Genomic DNA, 26898 nt, shown 5'->3' with positions numbered 1-26898 from the left:
GCCTGACGTTGAACTATGCACAGGGCAGTAGGCCAAGTGGTTTGCTGCTGAACAGACCAACAATACACTGTCCTTCTCCTGAGGGGCAACAATCTTCTGTGTTTTGTAAAAGTGCTAGGACTAAAAAGGAGGTAAAGGACCAGAGAGATAGGCTTTTTATAAATGGTATCCATGGTGTCTGTCCTTATTCAGAAATGTTTACTGAATGCCCACCCTGTGCCAAGGCCTAAGCTAAGTCTCAGGGACCTACCGGAAACCCGGACTCTCCGTCTGCTTAGCGAGCCCTGGGCTGGGCTCTTGCCGGCCCACAACCAGTCATCAAGGTCTACTGATTGCCTCTCCCACCAAACACGTCGAGACCTGTTCCTTGCTGCCTCTACCCTGTCTCTCTGCCATTCGGACCTTGTTATTTCACACTCAGGTTACTGCCACACATGCCCGTGTGGTTTTCCAATTCCAACCCGGCTTCCTTCTTCGGTCAGTCCTTCAAAACAAGTGCCAGGGGAACCTTTCTATGACCTAAGTCAGGTCCCATCACTCCCCTGTTAAAGCCTTCCCATGCCGCCCAACAGTGATGGCAGGGGTTGCAAAGTGAAATGTCTACACAGGCCAGGACAGCAGGAAATGAACCAAGTGGGCTAGGAATGACAATAAGGAGCAGTGAGGACAGAGGGGCACTGGACAGCATGTGCCTCATCTGAGCGGGGCAAGCTGCTAACTGCTCTGGGTGACTGGGGCATCCAGGAAATGGGGCCAGTGTGTCACATGACCTGGTTTCTCAAGAACCCGGCTACCAGTGTGCAACCACAGGCCTACAGGAAAAACGCGCACATGCGTTGGTACCCGGAGCCTTTCACGATTTGGTCTGGGCTTTGTTCCCCAAGCCCTACTCCATTCCCTCTCCTCCTGCTGACGCCACTTCCTTACGGGCCCTGCAAACGAGCTGGTGGAGAGCACGGGCTCTGGGGCCGGTCGCCTGGCTCAGATCCTGACTCTGTCCCTTCCATTCAAGGGTGGCCTTGGGCAAATCCCTCCACATTGCTAAGGTGCAGTTTCTACCAATAATGGACTTCACTGCTTACAGCTGAGTTCTCCCCTGCCTCTCCTCCGTATCCGGAATTGGAATGCATCCTACGGTGGATTACATTCCCGTTTCGTGGCTTGTAAGCAGGAATTTTAGTAGCACGTGGGCCATCAGCGGGGTCTTAGATGTGAATGAACTGTAGAGCAGCAATTTACGTGACGGTTATCCTGAGGTCTGAAGGAGACGGCATCTGTGCTCGGCACAGTCCCCCGGCCACCACTTCCTTGCTCTCTGCACTGTCACTGCCTATACTTGGCGGGCTCCCTCGCTCCACTGTGAGTTCCCACGAGGTAGTTTCCTTACCACTAGCCTCCCAGTCAGTAATGACAGAAACATGACTGCGGTAAAGAGGACCCACTAAGTGCAGGCCAAGCGAGTACAAGACGATACAAGGACACGAACTTTCTGTTTGCAAACACAAGCTGACTAGAACAAGCTGACTATTTTTTTTTTTTTTAATTTTAGAAAGAGAGTGTGAGTGGAGGATGGAGGGAGAGGAGGGAGGCAGGGAGGGAGAGAGGGAGGGAGAGAGGAGCAGGGGGAGAGAGAGAGAGAGAGAGAGAGAATCTTGAAAAAAAAAATTTTTTTAACGTTTATTTATTTTTGAGAGAGACAGAGAGAGAGCTTGAGCAGGGGAGGGGCAGAGAGAGAGGGAGACAACAGGATCCGAAGCAGGCTGCAGGCTCCGAGCTGTCAGCCCAGAGCTCGAATTCACGGACTGTGAGATCACGACCTGAGCTGAAGTCGGATGCCCAACTGACTGAGCCACCCAGGCGCCCTGAGAGAGAATCTTAGGCAGATTCCACACTCAGCGCAGAGCCTGACATGGGGCTCGATCTCACAACCGCTGAGACCACGACCTGAGCTGAAATCAAGAGTTGGACGCGCAACCGACGGAGCCACCCCAGCGCCCTGACCGGTAACCCTAGTGAACAGCACAGGAGAATCAGAACGTTTTTCACTTACCAGTATCTCATGGAGGAGCTGGAACGTGTTCTTCAACTCATGGGGTGGAGCCGTTTCTAGTTGGTTCTGAAAAATTTTTTAGAAGCACAAAAATTCCAGTGAGTCTTCAGTGGAAAGCTCATCAGAGTGGCAAAAGCAACAGGGCTGGGCTCCCATTCTAAATCCACCACTGTCGGCTCGACCCTGGGCCAGCTGTCCTCTCTGGGCTAAGCCTGGGACTAAAGCAGTCTCTACGGACTGTAACACTGTGAGACTAGGATACCACACTACGCAATTAGGAAGGACAGAGGAAGAAAGGCAGAGAGGAAAAGAGAATTTTAAGCAAACAGGCCCAAATTTCTGTTTCTATTTCATTCACACATAACCTACTCTGTTTTCCAGAACATACGCTCTGGGGTAAGGATGCTATGAGTGATATATGTGAGAAAGGTCAGCTTACGGAATAGAAAACTCGCCAAGGCACACTAGGTGAAGGGATCACGGTTCGTAAAACTCACGCTCCGCTGGGCGCCTTATCGGCCTCACGCATGTGGACCGTGGGGAAGGACACTGCGTTACAACACTGCCCTTCAAGGTGCCAGGTCCGGTACTGAGGGGGCATTCCGCGTGTCACACTCTGTTAAGTCATACTTCCCTCCCACTTAACAGAGGAGGAAACTGCCTGAGGCCGTATAATTAGTAAAGGGTAAGAGGAACTCAATCACCTCTGACACAGGTCTTCACAGAAAAGGCTCAGGGCAAACACATTTTGGGAACAGTCTGAACACACAATCCACTGCTCACCTGCCACTTCTTAACCCTATAGGTGTCACTATTACAAGTCCTGGTGCAGGTAAGAAGGTAAGAAGGGGTGGCCGAGATTCTGTGAGCAGAAACTAATATATATGGTAACGATTCACAAAAAGAGGCCTGAAAGGACACAGCGAAGGGGACAGGACTGACCCCTGAGGTAGGACGGAGAGGGGACACGGTTGCTTGGTGGACTTTGGCCTTATCACACGTCTTAATTTTTCACAAAGAAAATGCAGGCGTGCATTATCCGTATAATTAAAAACATTCAAGATTAAAAACACAGAAAAATATGTGCTGGCTTCAAGGTTTTTCTAGTAATTCCCAGAAAGGCAGTACGCAATATGGCTGAGAGCACAGCCCTGGAGCCACACTGCCGACGTTCAGATTCCCACTTTGCCACTTACTAGCTACGGGACACCGGGCAAGTTACTTACTCTGTGCCTCAGTTTCCTCAACTGTAAAATGGTAACAGTTGTAGTATTTACATCGTAGGACCACTTGAGGGTTCCATGTGTAAATGGCTGGAACGGCACGTGGTGCCCAGTTAAGTGCAACGTATGGAAGAGTCCAGTACTGATCAGAGCTTCCCAATGAGTTACGTCACCTCTTCAGGAGGTAAGAAAAACCTACTTTTGATGTTTAAAATGTTGCCTGGTGAAAAGGACCTGGAATTGGAAGCCCATCTTACATAGTAACGGTGGCCACTGCATATGATTAACTATGAAGTACGTTCTAAGTACTTAACAACTGAGCCCAAGGCAAACGTGCATCGCCAGGAAGGGGATGGCTAAGTAAATGATGGTAGACGAGAGGATGAAAGGGCCTCGAAGGTAACTTCATAACGTGGGAAAATACTTATAACGTCAGGTGAAAAAAGGACACAAAGTCGTAAAGACGGTAAAATTCCAATTATGGTAAAATACACGCACAGAAAATAAAAGGGAAACCTAAGAGAAGGTTCGTGGTGATTATCGGTGAATGGAAAGACTCTGGGTTCTTTTCAGTCTTTAGTTTTTAAGAAGGGGCCTACAGTATGTTTCTGATTAGAAACAGCAACTAGGTCGCTGAAAGCAGCATCTTTCCTGGGAGCAAAGGCGCCCTTCCCTACAGTCTCGGCAGCAGGTCCCCAGCCCGCGCCGGCTCTCTCACGGAGACTCTACCTTAATGAAGTGCAGCATGGTGAAGGAGAAGTGCTCGTTACAGAAGCAGCAGTACACGACCATCTCGATGAGCGCCAGGAGCGAGCCCGTCAGCTCTCGCAAAGCAAACATCACCTAGCGGGAGGGTATGAAAGGAGGAAACGTCCTCAGGGCGGGGTTAATTGTCGATGTGTTGTTTCTGACTTCAACTGAAATAGACGTACTCAGGGTCAAGCTCTTCAACATCACCTCACAACAGGCTTTCTTAACTGCCAGAGGCCTAAGTCGGTCTGGAAAAAAAATCTGCGCAAATGTGCACAACACCTTCTTTCCCCAGGGGAGTCGCGTTCATTGGATATTCAAAGATAAATGCCCCAAATGCACCACCACCGCCAGCACTAAATGAAGAGAGTCACTGGCAGATCCCTAAAGTAAACAATGTTAAGCTAAAGAAACCAAAAGATACAGAGTACAGCACTGTTGACATGATTAAACCACCAGTATGATATACGGCTTACAGATTTATACATGTAAATCAAGTTTCGGAAGAGGGTCTGGCAGATTAAATTCTTAGCAGTAGGCAGCCCTGGGCGGAAGAGGAAGGACGCCAGCTGCAGGTCGGCCACACGGCGTGTGACACGATGAAGGGCTGGGAGCAGCCCACTCCCACACTCCTGAGATTTACCAAAAGCGTGTGCTCCAGAGCCGTATGTAGTCTCCCACACAGAAGACTGGGAACAAAACCTTTAGATAATAAACTGAGTAACTGATGGGGTCGTTCACTTCCTCCTGAGACCCGGGCGGGGCAGGGGGGAAATTAGCTGGGCTGGACCCCGAGGGTCCACTCCTCACTTGCAGAGAGGACTGATAAAAATTTTCTTCAGCGGATCATTTCTTTCTGACATATACCCAGGAAGAAAAATTGATTTGAAAGAATCTTTTCTTCTCTTAACAATACTCTCCTTCGTCGGAGCGACATGCAAAATATCACAAAGGGCATGTTTCCGCAAAGAGAAAATAATGAAAAAGAAAATGGTTCCAGAAGATCAAGAACTTACCTCTAACAGGTAAGGCTTCCCTTCAGACAAGAACAACAAGGCTTCTACTTCCTCATGGAGGGGCAGCAGAGGGCTGGAGGGGGCGATGCTAATAGGTGGCCGTTGTTTAAATACACCAGGAGCTTTAGGGGACCAAAAAAAGCAAACCCATCTCACTTGATGTTATCTTACAGAGCAGACAATCTACAAGGTGAAGCGATGCTCTTGAGATTCATATACGCAACTGCTCAGTACTTACAGCCTGTTCCCTCACAGTCTGGTGGGGAAGCCGGGCATGCAGACAGGACAAAATGTTTACCTACTTCTCACAGCGTGTGCCTAAGTTGTCAGAGCGACTACTTACATCTCCAGACTCCTAGTGACCCCACCCAGGACGATCTTTCAAAGAAGTAAAATGTAAATGGTATATGAAACAAAATGCTCAAATGCCCTCTGAAGGGACACTGGACGAGACATTAGCTGCTCAAACAAGTGCCCTCTAATAATGGCCAACACCATCGATGCGAAGCAGAATCACCCCGCATGGAAGGGGTGAGTTGCCCCACGTGCTAGAAAACAAGGACTCACACTCTTTCTTTTACAAACCTGTCTGAGCTCACAGATTAGGCAGCCTTGTCTTTTTAGGTGTATGAGTCAGAGTAAAGGAAACAAACTACCCCGCAACCATCTGAGCGCTCCCCAGTGGTCCTCCAGAGTCAGGAAGCATTTCCAGATCAGAGTGATGCCCGGGACTTCTATCAGATCTTCCTGGTCAGATGACAGGGACGCCTACTACACCTGCTGGTGATCAGAGGCTTGCGCTCACATACCCACCCCTGTGCCACTTCCCAGCTGAGGCCTGTGTAAGCTCCGAGGCCTGCCCGTGCTCTGGTTCCCCGTCTGTGGAAGGGGACTATCCCTCACAGGTTTGCTGAGGGGATTTCACACACACAGAGCACACAGCACACAGAAAACACTGAATACTTTCCAGCTGCCCTCTTGTATTACTATTGTCACTGCTGTTGGTGCTGTCCTGACAAGGCCCGGGCACGGTATAAAAATGTGGTGCACATACAACTTAGGATACTGGATTAAGCACAGAGGTGACTTGTATCTCAGCTGCGCTAAATGAGGACAGACTAGTGGTTCTGGGGGACAAAGCGGGAAAGGTACCAACTATTGCCTCTTATATCCAAACACATGTCCATGACATAATTCACGTCTGAATTGTCTTCAGTTTTACAAAGTACTTTAACATTTTATCTCATTAATCCTCGTTATACCTGGGGAGTTATGCTTTTAATATTTCCATTTTGTATCTAGGATCAGAAAGGTCAAGTTCACACAGCTAGGAGACTGCAACCCACACTTGGCTATTTTCCCCACTAGATCAGCTGGGCCAATTATAGTAATGAATGTAATGAGGGAACTCTGCATTAGCCTCTAATCCTAGAGTATTTTAAAAAAATATTTGTATACCCCTCCCCACCAAATAAATGACCGACTTTCTCTTGTGACAAACTAATAAGGTGAAATTTAACATGCATTAAGACAAAAAAACTTAAGTGTTCCTCAAGTATCAAATAGCCAAACGAGAATAATATTCACTTAATTGAGAACATTATTAGTCTCTGTGCATTACTGACAAATTCACTCTGCCTTCTTTCTTCTGCTGTATCAAGGATATATGAAAGCTCACCAACGTTCCTTTGGGAAGAGACATCTGAATGCAAAACAAGTAACGCCACTATATTGTGAAGATTCCCAAATTCTCGTGCTTGTGCTGAACTCCACCGACGTATCTGTCGACAGTGAAAACAGACTGAGCGTCACTGTGTGGGTTAGAAGTACCATGAAAAAGAAGGGAAAGGACAGGCTGGTTCATGATGTTTTGAACCACAAGTCTTTCTCCGTGTCTGACAGAAGTCAAAGCATAAAGAAAGTCATGGGTTTTAAGCCAGCCTGTATTTCTTTTTCCTGTAGACATATTGTGCTCTGAAACAGTTCCATTTACGTCGTGAAGTCAGGTATTGCATGCTTCTCGAGTGCTGGGTAATTTTCCTATACCTGAGTTTGATGGGGAAAACCCGGGAGGCTGGAGAGCCGGAGCCATGGCCCTCCTGTGCCATTCACCGCGCTTGCTGGACGGGGGTAAGTTCTCTGCCGTAACGGCACCTGGCCTCTTTGTGGAACAGCAGAGACAACATACCCGTCCACTTCGTGGTTGTGTGGGTCACATGAAACACTAAAAGTGAAAATGTTTTCCTGGAGGGGCTGGGGGTGGGGGATGGGCTAAATGGGTAAGGGGCCTGAAGGAAGACCCTGGGATGAGCACTGGGAGTCATACGTGAGGGATGAGGCACTGGAATCTACTCCTGAAATCATTATTGCACTATATGCTAACGCACTTGGATGGAGATTAAAAAAATATATATATACAGAAATGAAAACCAGAAAAAGAAAACGTTTTCAATATTATATGTGCTCCATAGAAGCAAAACAATACAAATTCTGTAACACTATTAATTAAATTAAATCTTGTTTAAATCACAGTATCAATTAATCGTCAGGGTCAGTGGAGTCTGAGAGGATACAGCGCGAAGTAAAACAAGCCACTGTAAATTTCAACATGGTATCAACCCACGGAACACGCTGTGGAGGCAGCACTCGGTTTTGATACTGGAGAGCGCAACTGGCGGCACAACGGGCGGCCGAGAGGAGGCCTGGCCCGCAAGTCTGTGTCCTCTCACAGAGAAAGGAAGGCGCTCCTACGTGATGCGTTACACAGCAGGGAAAGCAGAGCTGGGTCTGAATCTCTGTTCCACAACGCTTTAGCTCTGTGGCCTGACATGACTCGCTGACGTTCTCTGAGCTTTGATTCTTGCTTGAGAACGCGGCAGGGAGGGGAATGCTTATTTTACTGACCCGTATCCGAGGTACAGTGTGTAAGGTAACTAGCGTGCCTGGCACGTAATAAACATTCCGTAACTAGTGTTCATCCTGAGTGCACATTCACATGTTTCACAGTTAAGTCTATCAAACAGAAGAAATACAATAATGGGAGAAACACAGCAATATAGAAACTCCACACAGAAGAGTCCTTTTTTTTTTTTTAATTTTTTTTTTTAGTATTTATTCATTTTTGAGAAACAGAGTGGGAGTGGGGGAGGAACACAGAGCGAGACACAGACTCCAAAGCAGGCTCCAGGCTCCGAGCCGTCAGCACGGAGCCCGACGCGGGGCTTGAACTCACGGACCGAGAGCTCATGACCTGAGCCAGAGTTGGACACTCAACCGACTGAGCTACCCAGGTGCCCCAGGAGAGTCCTCTTTTGCTGTAACTAGACTGACTTATCGCAACTTCCCTTTCATTGTCCGTGAGCATTATATCCACAGCATCACTCAGTGCATCACCGTTCAACTTCCCGTTTGAACTCTGCCCTTGTGACCAGCACCCCACTTACAACCTCCACCAGAACGGCCTTGCTCACAGTCCCAGGTGGCAAGGGGAGGTCCCAATGCCACTATTTCTTTTTTTTTTTTTTTTTTTTTTTTTTAATTTTTATTTTTGGGACAGAGAGAGACAGAGCATGAACGGGGGAGGGGCAGAGAGAGAGGGAGACACAGAATCGGAAGCAGGCTCCAGGCTCTGAGCCATCAGCCCAGAGCCCGACGTGGGGCTTGAACCCACGGACCGCGAGATCGTGACCTGGCTGAAGTCGGACGCTTAACCGACTGCGCCACCCAGGCGCCCCTCAATGCCACTATTTCTTAAAGGCTTTTGAAACCCCCAGGCAGAGCCCATCTTTCCTCCTAGGACACTTTTTGACAGATATTCTAGTCATCTCCATGAGTTATTATCAGACTAATTATCTATGAGGAGACTATTATCTTTGAGGAGGCCGTAAAAACAAGTGAACTCCGAAGAATTTTAAGGGCTTCATAGTGCTAGCATCTGGACTCTTATGAAATGAAATATATTCATCGCCTACAAAGGGAGACAACGTGCTGACAAAACCATGGCCATCGCACTGGGCCACAAAGTAGAGGGCGTTACCTGATTGTTTTGCCGGTTGGCCCCGAGGAGAAAGCTGGTCATGTGTCGCAGAGCTGAGTGCCTCAGAAGAAGATCGCCAGCCCGAATACCTTGCTGTCACAAGATATTAAGAATGACAAGTTATACATCTCTCCAGATAAAAATCTGTATTAAAAACACAGTTAAACGAGAAGTTTTAAGGGGTCAGTGAGGTGTTTTTTTTTTTTTTTTTAACATTTACTTATTTTTGAGAGAGAGACAGAGCATGAGCAGGGGAGGCGCAAAGAGAGACAGAGACACAGAATCCGAAGCCGGCTTCAGGCTCCGATCTGTCAGCACAGGGCCCAACGTGGGGCTCGAACTCACGAACCGTGAGATCAAGAGCTGAGCCGAGGTCGGACGCTTAACCGACTGAGCCACCCAGGCGCCCCAGGGGTCAGTAAGTTTTTAAATGCTATGATTTACATACAGAAAATATGGTTAAAAATGTAATTTAAAAACCTCCTGAGTTTCAACAACTTCATGTGGCTTCACAATGGCTGCCAGACATGGGAGGAGGCACTAGTTTTCTTTTTCTTTTTTTTTTTTTAATTTTTTTTTTCCAACGTTTTTTATTTATTTTTGGGACAGAGAGAGACAGAGCATGAACGGGGGAGGGGCAGAGAGAAAGGGAGACACAGAATCGGAAACAGGCTCCAGGCTCCGAGCCATCAGCCCAGAGCCTGACGCGGGGCTCGAACCCACGGACCGCGAGATCGTGACCTGGCTGAAGTCGGACACTTAACCAACTGCGCCACCCAGGCGCCCCACGAGGCACTAGTTTTCATGCAGACCCCCTGCTATCAACGAGTAACTGTATCTACCTGTATCAGAATTCTGGCAAGTAACAGAATCCACAAATAAAGATTTTTAAGAAGCAACGCTCATAAAACCCTACATTTAGATCCAATATTGACCCGTTTAAATTTTTCCCATGTATAAAAAGTTCCTTGAGACTAAAAATCTGCGATATAAGGAAAAGATATTAGAAGAAAAAAAAAATCACTTACCTTTTGTACAAAAGTGTTGAATAGGAAAAAGTACTGAGCACAGTTTTTACAGTTTTCTGGGACATCCTTATCCAACAGAGCAAGTAGGACCTCCAGTAACTGATGAAGGCTTTTTAACTGGTTGAGGAAAGATGAAATCACGTAAAGAAAAAGAATAGAAGACAGACGTTTGTAACGGAATTAATCTGAAGTAAATCACCGCAAGAACAAAAGGAAGTCTGATTGATACAATCCAGTCTCAGATTCAGATGGATTTATGCTTTGGAGAGCAAAAACGGATCATCACTTTTATCCTCCAGGGAAAGACTGGTGCTGTAGAAACAATTAAGAGGAAAGCCTAGTCTTGTTTTCTCGATTGAAGATTCAAGGGCAGGACTCATTGGCCTAATGGTCACATTTTTTGCAGAGCCAATTTCTCTCTGTCTCTTAAAAGAAAAGTGGGGAGGGGAGGTTTAAGAGGAAACATTTCTGAATCCCTCCCTCCACTATGCTACATCTTCACATAATCACAGATGCAAAGAATAAAAAACACAGACACAGGCATAGGGGCCAGAAATCAAGCCAATGGAGCAAATGGAGAGCAACAGCCTGACAGAATGACAACGGTAATATCAACTCAACTGTGAACTTACTTGAGAGCCCGCGGACGCCTCATGGAAAGCTTTGAAAAACATTTTATTTGTTTAGAAACCATTTTGGTAATCACATTGCTTCTTCTTTCCCTCCCACCCCAACTGGTTTTGGACGAGTCCCTAGAAATCCATCTGTGACTGGAGAATTAAGACCAGCTCACTACTCCTGTTAGCTCATCTCCCCTGAAGATGGTGTTCACAGGCTTCTGAAATATTCCCACCCATCCTGTCACACTCGTCATAAATACAGTAAAACCTACCATTGATATAGCACTTCGTTTTCAAAGTACTTTACAATATAAGGTGGGTGGCCAGAGGCACCATTTCCGTTATGGGGGGGAAATACGCATAAAATACATCAGCTGGGTGTCAAACAGAATTCACTGAGGCAATGGCTTCCGTGCTTACGTCCTCCACCACTCCCTTCCCTCTCTACCACCTGTAGTCCTGCCTCTAGAGGTTGGTGGACTACTTACTACGCCATAGCCTGACCCCATCTGGAGGGAGACTGCACTAATTTTGCGTTTATCCTCTGTTTGGGTTGGTACACGGGAGGAAGGAGGACAGCGAGAAGGCCCTTACATTAAGTATCGTAGAAGAGCTCCGTGAGGGTATTTCAGAGCAATGGTATTTGAACTGTCCTAAGCGGCTCCCAATGACTGATGTTACATACTCTGCATCCAGGTAAGGTGAGGTCTGAAAAATGGTCCTGCTGTTTAAGCTGACTGAAAACCAGTGCCTTAGAGTAAACCTTAGCTTCCTTGGAATTCCTGGAATTGAGCCATGGTCTTCTTCTAGGTCTTCCCTAAAGGGCCTATTTGACCTCGTTGTTCACTCTGGGCTGAGCAAAGCTCCTTAGGTTGTCTTACGGTGAACTTTGGGTCAGGCAATGTTGAAGGAGCTAAGTACTGTAACTGGATTAGCATCTTTCTTCAAGGACTTGGGGGGCACCTGGGTGGCTCAGTCGGTTAAGTGTCTGACTTCAGCTCAGCTCATGATTTCGTGGTTTGTGGGTTCGAGCCCCACATCGGGCTCCGAGCTGACACTGTGGAGCCTGTTTGGGATTCTCTCTCTCTCTCTCTCTCTCTCTCTCTCTCTGCCCCTTCCCCACTTGCACTCTCTCTTTCTCTCAAAATAAACTCAAAAAAATTTTTTTTAAATAAAAACAATAAAAACAAAAGGACTTGCTCAAGGTGGAACAGCAAAGCCAACGTCTGAATCTGAAGCAGCAACTCCTAGAATTTGCATTTAGTTCATCGAGACACATTGCCTCCAGCCAACGTCTATAAGGAGCCAATCAGATCTGAAAACAACATTTTTCAAAGTTTTCCATGTGGTGTCAGCTGTTTGAAACAGCAAACTTGGGAAGAAGTGCTATATTTGCTAGGACTTAATAACAGATTGAATAATAATCAGACTTACAGTATATGTCATTTATTTCCCTAAGACTTAAAACTTAGGGGGATATCTGAAATTTGAGGACAGTCATAAATACCACGGTTTAGTTTAGCACGTGTGGAACTGTGAACCAGAAAATATGTTGCAGAAACAGAATCAGGAAGAAGAAATCCAGAAGAACAGGAGCAAAGATTAGGAGTAATGGAGACCAATGAAGAAACCATCTTGGCTGCTGCTCCTTCCTAGACGGACGGCACTATTTGCTTTGGCCGCCAACCGCAGGTTTGGATCATGGAAACAGCTTGTTAGGAAAGAAACAAAGCCAAGTGCGGCTCAAAATGTCTGTGGGTCTAGACTAGAGTCTCAAGACTCAGGTTAGTCTCAGTTCAGTGAAACTGAACAGAGTCTTGAGCGAAGACTCTGAAAAAGGAGTGCTCTAGAGAGAAAAGCCTGAAGCAGACCAGAGCAGACCCAAATTCCTAGCCTATCCTGACTTCTGGGGTACGAGGAGGCAAGGACAGTGTGCCTTCTACCCTGGCATTTACCAGAAAGGCAGACTGCGGGAGGTGCATTCTCTAAGGCAGAATTACCAGACTCCAACCCTGGGCTCTCTTTCTTATTACGTGCAATTTAAGACACTTGGTAGAAACAGAATGTAGACATAACGTTTAAGAAATGAGACCGACCTTATCCTGATAAAACAAGGCACTGTCTAGGGTTTTCTCCAGAACGGTGGCCACGGCAACTCGTACTTCTCGCACACTGCACTCCAGCAAGAAAATCCTAAAACACACAGAGAAAAGGTGCGTGCTGAGAAGGCAGAAGGAACTTCTATAACTTAACCTTCCCAACACCTGGCCCACCTACTGTCCAAGAAACAAAATCCCTCCAAGCTCTCGGGTCAAGGCTCCTGAGAGCTTTGGGACACTGTCTCAGGCCACTGTGCAGGGGGAAGGCGGCCAAACAGGAAAACCAGACCTCTGGGCGCTGAAAGTAGATTTTCCCCCTTTTTCCCCCCTTCTCCTGAAATGAGTATTTGTATAAATGTAACAGCATAACGAGATAAATGGACATAAAGAGATACGAAAGCAAAGGACCTAAAATTTTATAAATTCTGTTGGCTAAGGGGTTCTCCCAGGGGCATCCCTTGAATTTCTCAGAGTAACATAATAAAGTTCACAATCAAGACCGCCCCTCCTCCTCCACCCGTATGTCAGGATTTCTATCTCTTTCCTTTCCTCTCTTCTCCCCAAGCCTTATTACCCGACCCCTAAACAAGCGGTGGTGCTTCCCTCCTTTCTCCCTCCGTGATGGCGATGGAGGTGATGACCGCAGCAGTCAAGGTCTGTTACATGCCTCGCCGTCTCAGCACTCTTGGTGGTATGGTCAGCTACTGCACCATGCCCCGCAAGTGCACAACCTAATTCAATCCTTTACATGCGTGGAATGGTGGTACGGTGGCCTCAGAGGCAGGGGTGCTGCTCTTGGGGCTGAGGGGGGTGGGAATGCCCTGGAGTGTGCTTCTCCAGCCACGCTTTGTGTTCTGCTTCATACACGCACTCCCGTGTGACAACTCATTCTGTAATCAGCAAAGTGAAAACCTGTCTATCTTTTCTAACATTTCTTTTTATTTTTTAACATTTATTTATTTTTTTTGAGAAGAGACAGACAGAGCATGAGCGGGGGAGGAGAGAAAAAGGGAGACACAGAATCTGAAACAGGTTCCAGGCTCTGAGCTGTCGGCACAGAGCCCGACGCGGGGCTCGAACTCACGGACCATGAGATCGTGACCTGAGCCGCAGCCGGACGTTTAACTGACTGAGCCACCCAGGCGCCCCGTCTTTTCTAATATTTCTTAACAGAAAGTCCGCATTATTCCACATGACAGGTTTAAATACAGCCGAATGTTGATGACCACGTCCTCCAGGTGCCAGCAGAACGCTGCTCTGGTCCCTGTTTGCGTGCAGCACTGGTATTTCCTTCCTCCCCTTTCAGGGGTATATGGAGAGCCTGCCTTCTTTTCCCCAGAGAGAGATCAGAGCGGAGCTCTCTGTGGTCACTCTGCTGCTTATTCCCCGTAACTGCTAGCTGCCCAGGAGCTACCTAATGTGCACCAGACTGAAAAGGCTGTGTTCCAAATGCACTAAGACTTTAAGTGGCACCCACAAGAAAGTTAGAGATAACAAGTGTGCCTATAATGTTCAGCTCCAGAGGCTTTGTCAGATTCGGGTGTAATTCTTCTGGAAAGCCTGTCTCCAGGGGTCACTCCACATTTCCTATCGTAGACACCAGGAGGCCCTATGAGAATGCAGACGAATCCAGAATGTGGGGACTTCTATAGGGCAAACGGCCAGTGTGCCCCTCAAAAAGATGGCATGACAAAAAAGGAGGTGGTGGGGGAAAAAGAACAATTATAGATTAAAAGAGTCTTAACAGATGTATAAACTAACAGCGTGTGGAGCTTGTGTGGATCCTGATTTGTATAAACTCAGTGGAAGAGTAAACCTTTTTGAGATGCCTGTGGAAATCTGAATATGGACTGGATTTAGGAGGATATAAGAGAAGTATTTTTGAGGGCGCCTGGGTGGCTCAGTTGGTTAAGCATCAGATTTCGGCTCAGGTCATGATCTCACGGTCCGTGAGTTCGAGCCTCGCATCGGGCTCTGTGCCGACAGCTTGGAGCCTGGAGCCTGTTTCGGATTCTGTGTCTCCCTCTCTCTCTGCCCCTCCCCTGCTCGTGCTCTGTCTCTCTCTGTCTCTCAATAATAAATAAATGTTTAAAAAAAAAAAAAGAAGTGTTTTTGTTTAGTGTGATAATGGTAAAGTGCTTATTTTTTTTTAAAAAACTACCTTTTAGAGACACATGCTGAAAAATTTATAGTGAAATTATATGATGTCTGAGACTGACTTTAAAACACTTGCGGAAAAAAAGCAGGCCTGTGAGTGAGTGGTGGGCGCCGGGGGGTGGGCAACAGGGTGGGCAACGAGATGGGCAAAGTGCTGGGAACCGGGCCCGGGAAGTGGCACAGGACAGGGCTCTCACTGTGGCTACTTTCTGTATGTTTAAGTGCGTCCACAACAAAACCTTTTTAGAAGATGTAAAATACTCTTCGTTTAGTAGTTTTAATTTTGATCAATTTTTAATAGAGCTCGATTTTCTAGCAATGTTTACCACAGCTTCAGATTTTTACAATTATAGTGACATTTGACCATTGCCTAAAAAATAAAGCACAGCACTGAGAAGCTCTGACCTAAGAGACGGCAGCCCTTCACACGGACAGTTATTTTAGTTATAACAGTGGCAACCTAGGTTATCTTAAGAATTCTAAAGAATTATAAAATTACAAAATGTAAATTCAGCAACTGACAGTGACAAATTGACAGCGATAAAGAGACAAAAATATAATAAACTCTCTCAGGAAGAATTCAGATTAGGTAATTCATTGGGCTTCTTGACCGTGAGGAACACTAACAAACCACACATCCTCCCAGAGGAGTCACCAAGTTCCTCCGGAGATATTTCAAAGCAAGCCTGGTTGGATATAAGGGAATAAACTAAATATTTGCAATGTTCCTTCCAAATATGTGATGATTCTAGGATATTCAGCTTCTTACTATTGGGAAGAGACTTTGGAATTACACTGGACAAACGGGAAAGTTCATCTCAGTGCAAACTCCAGAGGGCCAGGCACACATAACACTTCACATGAATGGTTACTTGCTGTCTCTCCGTGTGTTATGTGCGCGGGTGCATACACGCACGCACCCACAAACAGCGGAGTGCTTACTATGTGCCAGGCTCTTTGTGTACGGTAGGGAACCAAACACGCTTAACTCCTGCCCTCAAGAAGCCAGGGTTTAGTGAGGAGACAGGTACAACAGCAGAGCAGAGCAATCGTATACTGGCTTTAGATAGGGTCATCCGAAGGGAACGGCTTCTCTGACATCTCAAGGGTAAGATGCAGGACTGGATGGGGGAACATCCCAGATAGAGGCAATAAAGGTACAAGGGTCTTTAGGCAGGAAAGTAAGCTGAGCGTGTCGAAGGAATCAACAAACCCGTGTGAGGAAACTGAAGTGAGACCATATGCAAGGCCTTGTGGGTTATGTAAAGGCTGTGGATTTTATTAGGCGTCTGACAGGGATCCACTGAAGAATTTTCAAGCACAGAAGTAATGTGATCCAGTTTGTTTCAAAAAATCACTTTTGTTGCTGTATGAGGTAGATTAGAGAAAGAAGTGGAGACATCAAGTAGGCAAATGAGTGTCTGGAGCTCAGACCTAGAGATGAAAGGAATATGGGATCAAGAGTTTCAGTCAGCTAACATGCCACCAGACTGTGAGCTCCCCGTGAAACGAGCTTGTATTTCTGAATTCTCTGTTGTCTGTTCGAGCTGAGAGATACCAGAGCATATCCGCATGCTGACAGAAGTACTCTGTAGAAAATTCTAGAAGGTAAAGGTGCAGGAATAAGAGCCGATAAAGGGTTTGCTCATGTAGACGTTCATTTTGAGAGGAGACAGGACACTCCCCGACAGTAACAGGAGAAAAGATGACGAGAACAGGCTCCGACGTGCTGGGGATAGAGGCCTGCTCATTTGTGACTCGTATATTCTCAGTGAAGTCCGAGGCAAGGTCCTTAGCTGGAGGTGGGGTGTGCTAGCATGGCAGGCATGAGGGGTGAGGAGATGAAGGAGGGGCCCACTGGGGACAAGGGACACTGAGATCACAGAGCCTGTGCGTAAGTACTGCACTCCCCCAAGGACAAGAGAAACTGGCCCAAGGATGACTGGGAGTACAGGCTAAATATCCACAGTGACTGGAGCATCTAGACTTTTCACCAGAAAAAGCTAATTATTTTTTATTACAGGTATGTAGGTAAATGTACTACCATAGGTATTATACTAGTAGTAAGTTGTTGAAAAATAGCAGAATCCAAACGTAGCTAGATGTCTAATACTGTGGTAATGCTATGCGGTAACCGGGCATTGCTGACCTCTCCACCTTGCCACCAGACTGTGAGTCCCTGAGGGAGGGGACGCATATTCTGGAATCTCCTGAGCCACAGCAGGAGTTCAGGCCATGCTTGCCTGTGACCGTGTGGCTATGTGCACACATGCTTTCCTTGCGCTCACGGAACACTCGTCTGAGTCTAGTCCATCAGAGACGGTTTTACGAAAGAACGATTTTAGAGGGACCTGAACAGTTCCTCATGCTTCTAGGGAAAAAAAGTCCAAAACTGACTCCAATCGGAAAAGCAATTTCAAGTAGAAATAAAAATAGTCACAAGAAATTGCAGCTCTAAATCACTAGAAGAGACACAGATTTCTTTTAATTAATTAAAAGATCTTGACACTTACTTTATTAATTCTCGTCCTTCAGAACTAATAAAATATTCAACGAGCCACTGACAAGCATCAAAACTTTTGGAAAGTAATGCTTCAATAGTGGCAATCCATTCTTCAGTATCAACCCTTTAAAAAAAGCAAAGACAGAGATGTAAGGAGTACGACCCCCGCAAATAACCCCACGGAGTGTCACCTTGGTTTTAGTTAACCTATTTTTGGGGGAGGTTGGGTAGAGGGTAAGTTGAATACCCAATGACCGCTGACTAACATGGCTTCATGCACCCCAGAAGCCAGTGCTTTGCATTTTTTGGTATTTGTGATGTGATTCGCCTATCCCTGTCCCTCCTCCCCACAAAAATGTGTAAAGAAGCTTAAGTCTTAGAGTTAACTTTTATCTTTTCATCTTCTTCAAACAGTTTTAATTGGGAAAAACGTCTGCCCTGCAGCATTTTGTTTTGCTTCGATTGACATTCACAAAATGCCCGCCTTCAAAATAGGTTATTACATCAACATTTTTATACTTCATTGCTATAATTATTAATATCCTGCTTTATGGAAGAAAAACATTTGGGCAGACAATGAGGTATAATGACTAAATTGCCCATGAACTCACATAACACCCCTCCACTCTCTCAAGCCCCAAAATGGTAAATATAAGCAAAATGGAAACAGTCTCTGATGTACCAACAGCTCAAGCCAACTTCACAAACAAAAGTAATGCGATTCCTTAGTTAGTCCTATGCCAGACATTAAAAGAAAGGAACATAGTAGTCCTTCTTTTCCAATTGAAGAATAAAGATCAGTATCATTTAATATATCTTAGTTACGCATGAAAATGAAGTTGCCATTATATCTGTTTCTTCTCCAGTGTTTTTTGATTGCAGAGTCTTTCTAAAAAACCTGCCCATACGTGGGAGAAGTGCACGGGACTGGCGAGAGAGGACAGAACTGTCCCGGTCTTCCGACTGTAGCTGCCTTCCTCACCCGAGTCCCTCCCTGCTCCGGGTACCTCCTCCGGCCAGTGGGTAACTTACTCTTCGCCTCTCACCCATTTATCCACAGACAGCTCTTCACCCAGCACCTACCATGTGTCGGGCACCTTCCAGGTGCTGAAGATAAAAACCAACGGTGGACAATATGCCGTCCAAATCTAGCGTGCCTCTGTGCATACTGCCCCCTGTTCAAAAACCCTTCATGGTTTCCCAGTGAACAAAGGCCCAGCTCCCCTCTGTGGCACTCACGACACTTGACGGGCTCCTTCAAAGCCCACAGGTGACCTCACTTCCAGTGAGTCCTTACATGTATGAGCACAACACTAGTCATTCATAGCTCTTCAGGCAAGTCTTATCCGTTACTCAGGTTTTCCCCTTTCACCTAGATTATTCTCTCTGTTTGTTTTTGCCTTTCAAAATTCTCTGAGAACGCCAATGTCTTTAACACCTACCCAATCCCCATATTTGGATAGGACTTTGTCCAGTTCCCAAAGACGTACAGCATTTATGCCTTGCTTCTTCTGACTTATCCTTCCTATGAGATTAGAAATTCCTTAAAGATAGGAACCATGTCTTAGTCATCTGAATATATTAGGTAGGTGCCTTCACAATGCTTTGAATTTATAAATTCAATTTTAATTGAATTAATCAGTGCCTTCTGTCACAACAGACTATCAAAACATATCATTTCTTACCTGAGTTTTTTCTTTGTCCGTAGATAAGTTTGAAAAAGGAACTGAATTGCAAGCTGTAAGCTCACCTTTGCCATGCAAGGATAATATGGATGCTTTAATTTAGTCTGAGAGAGAGTGAAAAAACACAGCATTTTTCAAAGGTGTTTTATAGATTATTACATGTTATGAATTGAATGACTTATAATAAAGTTAAACACTAATAAGAAAAATCTAGTCAGCTTATTATAGAAAAAACGTTCCATTTAAATTTTTAAAAAGGTTAAGAAAAGACATCCTCTTCATTTTTTTATGAAGCCCTCTCAAAATAGAGCCTTTAGACCACAGGATGTTAAACACTGTCAACAGCCTAAGAAAGTTTCTCCCTTATTGGCAAATCATAATCATGGTACTCAAGAAAAAGAAGTACTTGGAAGTTCATCTTGAGTCTGAAGATGTCTGATGACAAATGAGGACAAATTAATCTCCACCAAGCCCAATATTCACTGACCTCGCCTCATGGCTATTCTCAGAGATTCTTTATAAAATTAAAAAGCACTTTAAAAAGCCAGTATGTGGACACCTGCACCCATTCACAATCCGCAGTGTATGTTCTGAGCACTGCCAGTATTTTAATATCACCCAGTGAGTGACATTATTTGCGGGAACGTTCTGGGCATCCAAGCTGAATGCTAACAACCGAGGGCTGTCACTGAACGCCTGAGCTGACAGCTTTCACTCTGCTTTCTTAGTCCTTTACTAACAAGCCAACTAGTACTTACGGCATTCAGTGACGCTAAAGACAAAACAAAACTGAAATAATCACTACTGTATACATCTCTATTCTTCATAAACTTGAGGTTTTCATCTCTCACCATCTACAAAAGAAAATCAGTAATTATTTTTAAGAAACAGGGCAAAATATTCAGCACGTGGAAGATTTTTAATGACACATTAGGTAGAAAGGATTTTACATTAAGTTAGAAAAGGTTCACAAAAACCCTTCTCTAGAGCTTTGAAATTTTAAACAGGGAGAGAGGAAAATCTTCCTTTAAATATAAGAAGCTGTAAGAAGGTGAATTATTATTCATCAAACCAAATACTTCTGGGAAATTTAGGAAAACCACCAAGGGACAAGTGAAGTCAAACCAGTTATTTGGGGTTGGAAGGGACACACAGAGCTCTCCCAAGCACAACCAAATTCACGTTTTCCTTGTATCAGATGGCTTAAATCTTTCTCTCTTAACGAAACGCTCCACAATTTTCTTAAATTCTCTGGTTCTGGCTAACTCAGCTTTGGATTACTTATGTATAAACCCTGGACTGGGTAGTTGGACAGTTCCAAATTTAAATCCTGGTTCTGTGAACTGGTAGGTCATTTCTCCTTTCTGTTTTTAAAGTTTATTTTGAGAGAGAGACAGAGAGTGAACAAGTGTGAGAGAGCACATGTGCGTGAGCCAGGACAGGGACAGAGAAAGAGGAAGAGAGAGAATCCCGAGCAGGCTCCGTGCTGTCAGCGCAGAGCCCGACATGGGGTTCAATGTCACGAACTGTGAGATCATGACCTGAGCTGAAATCAAGAGTCAGACGCTCGGGGCGCCTGGGTGGCGCAGTTGGTTAAGCGTCCGACTTTAGCTCAGGTCATGATCTCGCGGTCCATGAGTTCGAGCCCCGTGTCGGGCTCTGGGCTGACAGCTCAGAGCCTGGAGCCTGCTTCCGATTCTGTGTCTCCCTCTCTCTGCCCCTCACCCGTTCATGCTCTGTGTCTGTCTCAAAAATAAATAAACGTTAAAAAAAAAAAAAATTAAAAAAAAAAAAAAAAGAGTCAGACGCTCAACTGAGTGAGCCACCCAGGAGCCTCACATTTCTCCTTTTCTGACCTCAGTTTTTCCATCTGAAAAATGGGAATAAAACCTACTACTTCACAAGAGTTTTTAAGAATTAAGGATTTGTTTAAAGCACGTGGCACAGAGCAGATATTCAGTAATTGGTGGTTATCACTGTCATACTAGTTTTACCCAAAGATACTGAACCCTAACTTCTTTTCCTCTCCAGACGGTAAGTTAGTTTCAGCAGCGTTTGTCTCTACCGGCCACTCCCTCCCACTTGTGTATCTGTGAAAACCCCCAGCTGCATAGCAGGCCAGTGACAGTGCCGGCCCCCTTGAGTCTGTGGACACCTCTGTGACCTGCTATAAAAGACTCGTGAAATGAGGTGGGTTGGATGAGGCATGCAAGGTCCAACCGAGTCCACAAGGAGGCCGGCAGGAGTACTTCCAGACCTACGGGGCAGGTTTGGACTTTTATGTGATTTTTCTCCCTTAGAATTTCTTACGTGGGTCTTACCTGGTATATTCGAGCAGGCATTTTCTCCACAAATAGCCCTTTCTTCTCACCTTTTTTAACCAGCTTGGTTAGAATAGAGAGCCGGTCATTGTTAGGCCTATGGGGCCGAGGGGAGGACTGAGGTGAAATTTCCGGTGAGGACGGCGCTGACCTAAGGACAGAATCAGAAAACCGTGTGGTATAAAGTGGATGCCGTTTTAGCACTTAACACAACCCGACACACTCACGTACACAGGGTACGAGGCTTAACAATAAACTGCGTACTTTACTGATCCAATATATTTAAACGCAAATTCGTAAACAAGACGACCTTAAAAAAAACCCACAGTGCTGGCAAAGTGCCACACTTTGACTATAAAGTGTATTCGATAAATGCTGAGATTGGAAAAAAATCTCGATTCTAGAACGAAATAGTTTACATGCATGTTCTTTTTTTTTTTTTTTTTTAAATATTTTGAAAGTTTGTTTATTTTTAAAAGCGGAGAGAGAGGGGGACAGAGGATCTGAAACAGGCTCTGTGCTGTCAGCAGAGAGCCTGATGCAGGGCTCGAACTCATGAACCGTGAGATCATGACCTGAGCCAGAGCTGGACACTCAGCTGACTGATCCACCCAGGGGCCCCTACGTGCATGTTCCAAATACGAAATAACTTCTGCCAAGGAAATAATAAAAAGGTGGCCATAAGAAAAGGGGTAAAGAGATTCACTCACTTTCTTTTTAGAATTTCTCTCTAGTTTGTTTAACAAGTTACCTGTAAATCCTAAACACTGTACTCAAGATTACACAACGGCCACCTACTGAAATCACACAGCAAACTGTGTGAAAGAGAAACTCACAGAGAGAGATCCTCAGCTTCCTGCCGTACCACACTGACTCGACTCTTCTTTGGTAATACTGGGGAGTTTTGATCAGAGACCCTTTGGTAGAAGAGCATATAGGCATTCCAGTATCTTCGGCGAACATCTGTATACGGGTTTGCTTTATAACAAGACACGAAGAAAGAAGCCTTTGTAAATAGAATAAAGAAGGTTTCTTGTCTCGACGATCTAAAAGAAAGGCTCATAAACCCAGCAAATGTTTACAAAACTTAAATGCAAAGTGTAAGTAAAGTGTGTGTCCTTGTACCATACTGCTTGGAAGGTGACACAGAAGACCCGTAAGGAAGCTGTACAAAGATGGGGTAAAGAAGATAAACATTCCTAGGCGAGTCTAGATTTAAAAAGGCAAGGAACATTTAAAAAGAAGTTCTGTGGCACAGGATGGGATTATAATTGGCTCACTTAGCCATTTTTGCATAGAACAACCAAATCTAGGTAAGTTTTGGCAACAATACTGGATTTAACCATTAGAGGTTACTATTATCAGACACAGGACTACCATGGCACGGCATCAAAATCTGACACAGAAATTTTTCATTTTAATTCTTAATTGAAGCATAGTTGACATGTTAGTTGTAGGTAGCCAACACAGTGTTTTGACAATTATACACGCTATGAAATGCTCACCAAGGTAAATATATCACCATCTGTTGCCATACAGCTTTATGACAATATTATTGACTCGATTTCCTAGGCTTACTTTCCATCCTTGTGACTTACTTATATTCTAATTAGAAGTCTGTACCTCTTACTTCCTTCACCTGTTTCTCTTATTTCCTTCCGACCCAAATACAGGCAGAAAATTTTAAATGCCCCTAAAATATTGCAAAATCAGGTTTCAGAAATGCTAAGATCTCTACAAAATGTTCCCCCTCCCCCCCATGGCAAATTCTGATTGGATTCTGTGATGTCCTTTTCCTCATAGTTTTTCTTCTGGGGGGGCAGTGGCTGTGGAGAGAAGGACTGCCACACTACGTAATAAATACGGTTTCAAAAACAGGCGTTCGAGGGGTCTTGTCTAATTCATCGTGCCTCTCTGAAAGTAAAAAGGAAATGTGAGAAGTTTAGCAGACAACTACTTCCTCTGAAGCAATTTTTAAGGCTGAAATTCTGTGTTCGTTAGTTTCTCTCTGATATTCGTTTCTTCCTCTTCCTCTATCACCTGTCCCCCCAGGGCTGCTGCAAGGAATTATTTTAAAAAACATTCTGTAAGCAGCTTAAACATTTCCACTCTGCCTATCTATGAGCTTGTGGATCTATACAGCCTGAAAAGTGGTATGTAAAAAGAATAAAATTACATTTTTATGTGAAGAATACTGCTTCCAATTTGATAGAAAACCGTAAGTTAACAAACAAACAAACAAACAAACAAACAAACTAATGTGAAACATCCACGTGTAAATACTTACTTTGATCATAAACTTTTGGTCTATATTCTCCTCCAAAGCATTCGTATTCCAGGGTCTCATCATTTAGGTCAAATTCTTCTATGACTGTGTCATTAAACTTGTACCATTTTCCTTTTCCACACCCCCTGAAGCCCACAGGGAAACAAATGTTATAAGATGGAAACCCAACATCCCCCTCCCCAGCCTTTATCTCTATATACTGTCTACAAATAGAGCAGATGACTCTATTTGGGTATTTTCAAATGGACAACGCTTAAATTTCTAAAACAACTTTTCAAACCAAAGAGGTAAAAACTGTTATACTAAGTTTTAAAAATCCAATATGAAATATGACCAAAGAGCAGTGCAAAAGCTTCTTTGCACTACACTCATAAGCATGGATGATAAAGTAGGGCAGGGAGAGCAGAGGAGAGACACAGGAGGGCAGGGGGAGTGGAGGAGGGATAGAAGAGGGCAGGGGGAATGGAGGAGAGAGACAGGAAGCGGGATGGAGGCAGGACTACTGGAAGGCAGGGGGAGGGACCGCGTGAGACCCCTACCGTCGGTCCTTAATGAAGGAATAGTAGTGACCCGCATGTGCCTGCCCACTGTGGACAATGACACCGACAAGTTCATAGTTTTCAGTGAGGGCAACTTTTTTTCGTGGGGATCCTCCACCTCCCTGGTCCATACTTCGCCCGTTTTCACCAACTTCAGAAGACGAATCCTGGCGAGCCATTCCTGAAACTGTGTAGGGCTCCATGTTTAGCATCCAGGGAAACTATTTAAAAGCAAAAGGACAACATTAGTGTTGATGAGTAACATCCACGGCAATACCCAATTAAGTCAGATTCAAAAAAGAGGGATGTTTTCCTAGTTCTAGCTAGGATTACCTCCCCTCTATCACCAGATAGGAGGGTTGTTTACGGATCTGCCTGTCCATGGGCAGCAGTTGCTTAAGACAAGGGGCTGTGTACCCCTCAGAATGCTGAGACCATAGCCTTTCACACTGGGGATGAAAGTTAAAAATATAAAAAGTAAACAGCAGAAGAGAAAGTGAGGTAATGGTTGTAAGAAATTTCAGGGAAAAAAAAATAAGTTACCCTTATCTGTTCGTCATATTTAATGGAGCGTCCACTCTCCCAGTCAAATCCAAATCTCATTAGGTGAATTACCAAGACGCTAGGTAAAGACTTAATGCAGGTCCTTTTCACAGTGATTCTCTAAAGAAAAGCAAAACCCAATTATCTCCATGGAGGAAAGAAAACAGCAAAGTCATACAAAGGTCACAGATTTTCACAGGCCTTTCCTGCCCATGTGAAAACAGGGAAAGACACAATTTAATGGAAGCAACAATTGGAGTTTAATACTGTTCCTACATAAAACATAAAGAGAAACTAAATGAATAACAAATTGATCTTGTTTTTCAAAAAAGGCAAGTGTAATACCTTTTCTTTACACTTTTCGCAGTAATATGCATTACTTCCTTCTAGAACTTCTCCTCTAACAAACTGGTCCAAAGAAATTTCCAAGCTCTGACAAGAAGTAACTCCAAGATTGAGGGCCATGAAAGCTTCCTCACGCTCGTACCTGATTAGCAAATCACAGAAAAAACATAATCAACCATGGAATTTAAACAATTTAAGATCTTGACACCACCACAGTAGCAGAGACTGAACACAGGTCTACATTCATGATCAGTGAAATTAACACGTGCCATCCCTCATCCTTTTAAAGGTACACTGTCAAATACAAATACCAGTTTTTGGCAGTTCAAAATCACTTAACAATTAGGAATTTCAACGAAGAAATTTTAGAAATGGAAACCAAAGAAACTTAACTCAATAAACCTTCATAGGTCCACGGAGACAGATCTGCAAGTCTGTCAACAAATGCAAGATTCACAACACACTAGAAGCACTATTTAAAAAGGACGACGACTGGGGCGCCTGGGTGGCTCAGTCGGTTAAGTGTCTGACTCGACTTCAGCTCAGGTCATGATCTCATGGTTTGTGGGATCGAGCCCCCATCAGGCTCTGTACTGGCAGCATGGAGCCTCCTTGGGATTCTCTCTGTCCCTCTCCCACTCACACATACACTCTCTTCGTCTCTCTTTCACAATAAACTTAAAAAAAAAAATACTGTTAAAAAACTAAAAAATAAAAATAGAAAGGACAACGATCATGTACATTACGACTGTAGCCAATTAGCAATTTCCATGTTTTTACCTTAATACTGAATCCTTTTTCTACTATAAAAATATTGCTTCCAAATTTGATTTCTGGATCAGAATAACCCTGAGAATACATATTTTCCTGTTTGAGGATTTGTGACTTCCTATGGAAATCCACATACTTACAAATGAAACTTAAAGCATTCTTAAAACTTTGCCTTAAATACATGAGTAGGAAATCTGCTTGCATCATGATTTACTTAATACTAAGCATGGCGATGCTCATGAGCCTGAATATTATAGAACTTGGCTGAATAAAAATATATCAATAAATTGTTACAGTAGCTTATGGAATAAAAATACTATTAAAAAAGATACTAGCTGGGGTGCCTGGGTGGCTCAGTCGGTTAAGTGTCTGACTCTTAATTTCAGTTCAGGTCATGATCTCCTGGTTCATGAGTTAGAGCCCCCACATCGGGGTCGGTACTGACAGCACAGAACCTGCTTGGGATTCTCTCTTCCTCTCTTTCTGCTCCTCCCCGGTTCTCTCTCTCTCTCTCCCTCAAAATAAATAATCATTAAAAAGATTAACAGCTGAGATTTTCAGATATTGTCATTTTAGCCAAGTGAAATACGGATGAAAATTAATGAATAACGTGCTACCTATTAAGAGAAAAAAAATAAAAACAATGATGACATTTTTTGATGTCCGTGGTAACTTCACTAACCTGTGAGGACAGTCTTTACAGATCTTCTGATCAGAATAGATGCCCTGGAAAGTATTCTTAAAAATCTGGTCTCTCCCCATTTTCTGTTGGAATCAAAAGTTAGAATTTTAGCTGATGCCCCTAGAATTTCTAGGTCACTTAGATAGAATTTTATTTAGACCTAAGCTAAAGCACAGATTTCAACTAACAGCTAAAATAAAGAGTCATGATGGTAGTTTAAGTTGGGAATGAATAGGAGGCTTA

The 26898-nt window shown here is 44.5% G+C and overlaps 1 protein-coding gene across 1 annotated transcript in view; it reads right to left on the bottom strand.

Moving 5' to 3' along the window:
- Window positions 1–26898, bottom strand: part of USP24 (ubiquitin specific peptidase 24) — a 141063-nt gene that overhangs the window by 9957 nt on the left and 104208 nt on the right. The window contains exons 46-62 of the mRNA XM_049617096.1: window positions 26656–26738; window positions 25203–25344; window positions 24858–24977; window positions 24315–24535; window positions 23776–23900; window positions 22325–22466; window positions 21489–21639; window positions 19926–20021; window positions 19168–19271; window positions 17493–17606; window positions 12820–12916; window positions 10104–10220; window positions 9076–9168; window positions 6718–6820; window positions 5040–5161; window positions 4003–4116; window positions 2051–2116 (exon numbers count right to left, since the gene is read on the bottom strand). Coding sequence (XP_049473053.1) covers window positions 2051–2116; window positions 4003–4116; window positions 5040–5161; window positions 6718–6820; window positions 9076–9168; window positions 10104–10220; window positions 12820–12916; window positions 17493–17606; window positions 19168–19271; window positions 19926–20021; window positions 21489–21639; window positions 22325–22466; window positions 23776–23900; window positions 24315–24535; window positions 24858–24977; window positions 25203–25344; window positions 26656–26738 — 2010 coding nt within the window. The remainder of the gene's footprint in view (window positions 1–2050; window positions 2117–4002; window positions 4117–5039; window positions 5162–6717; window positions 6821–9075; window positions 9169–10103; window positions 10221–12819; window positions 12917–17492; window positions 17607–19167; window positions 19272–19925; window positions 20022–21488; window positions 21640–22324; window positions 22467–23775; window positions 23901–24314; window positions 24536–24857; window positions 24978–25202; window positions 25345–26655; window positions 26739–26898) is intronic.

Source organism: Panthera uncia (assembly GCF_023721935.1).
Source record: "Panthera uncia isolate 11264 chromosome C1 unlocalized genomic scaffold, Puncia_PCG_1.0 HiC_scaffold_4, whole genome shotgun sequence".
NCBI classification, from domain to species: Eukaryota; Metazoa; Chordata; class Mammalia; order Carnivora; family Felidae; genus Panthera; species Panthera uncia.
This window is presented reverse-complemented; position numbering and strand designations above follow the sequence as displayed.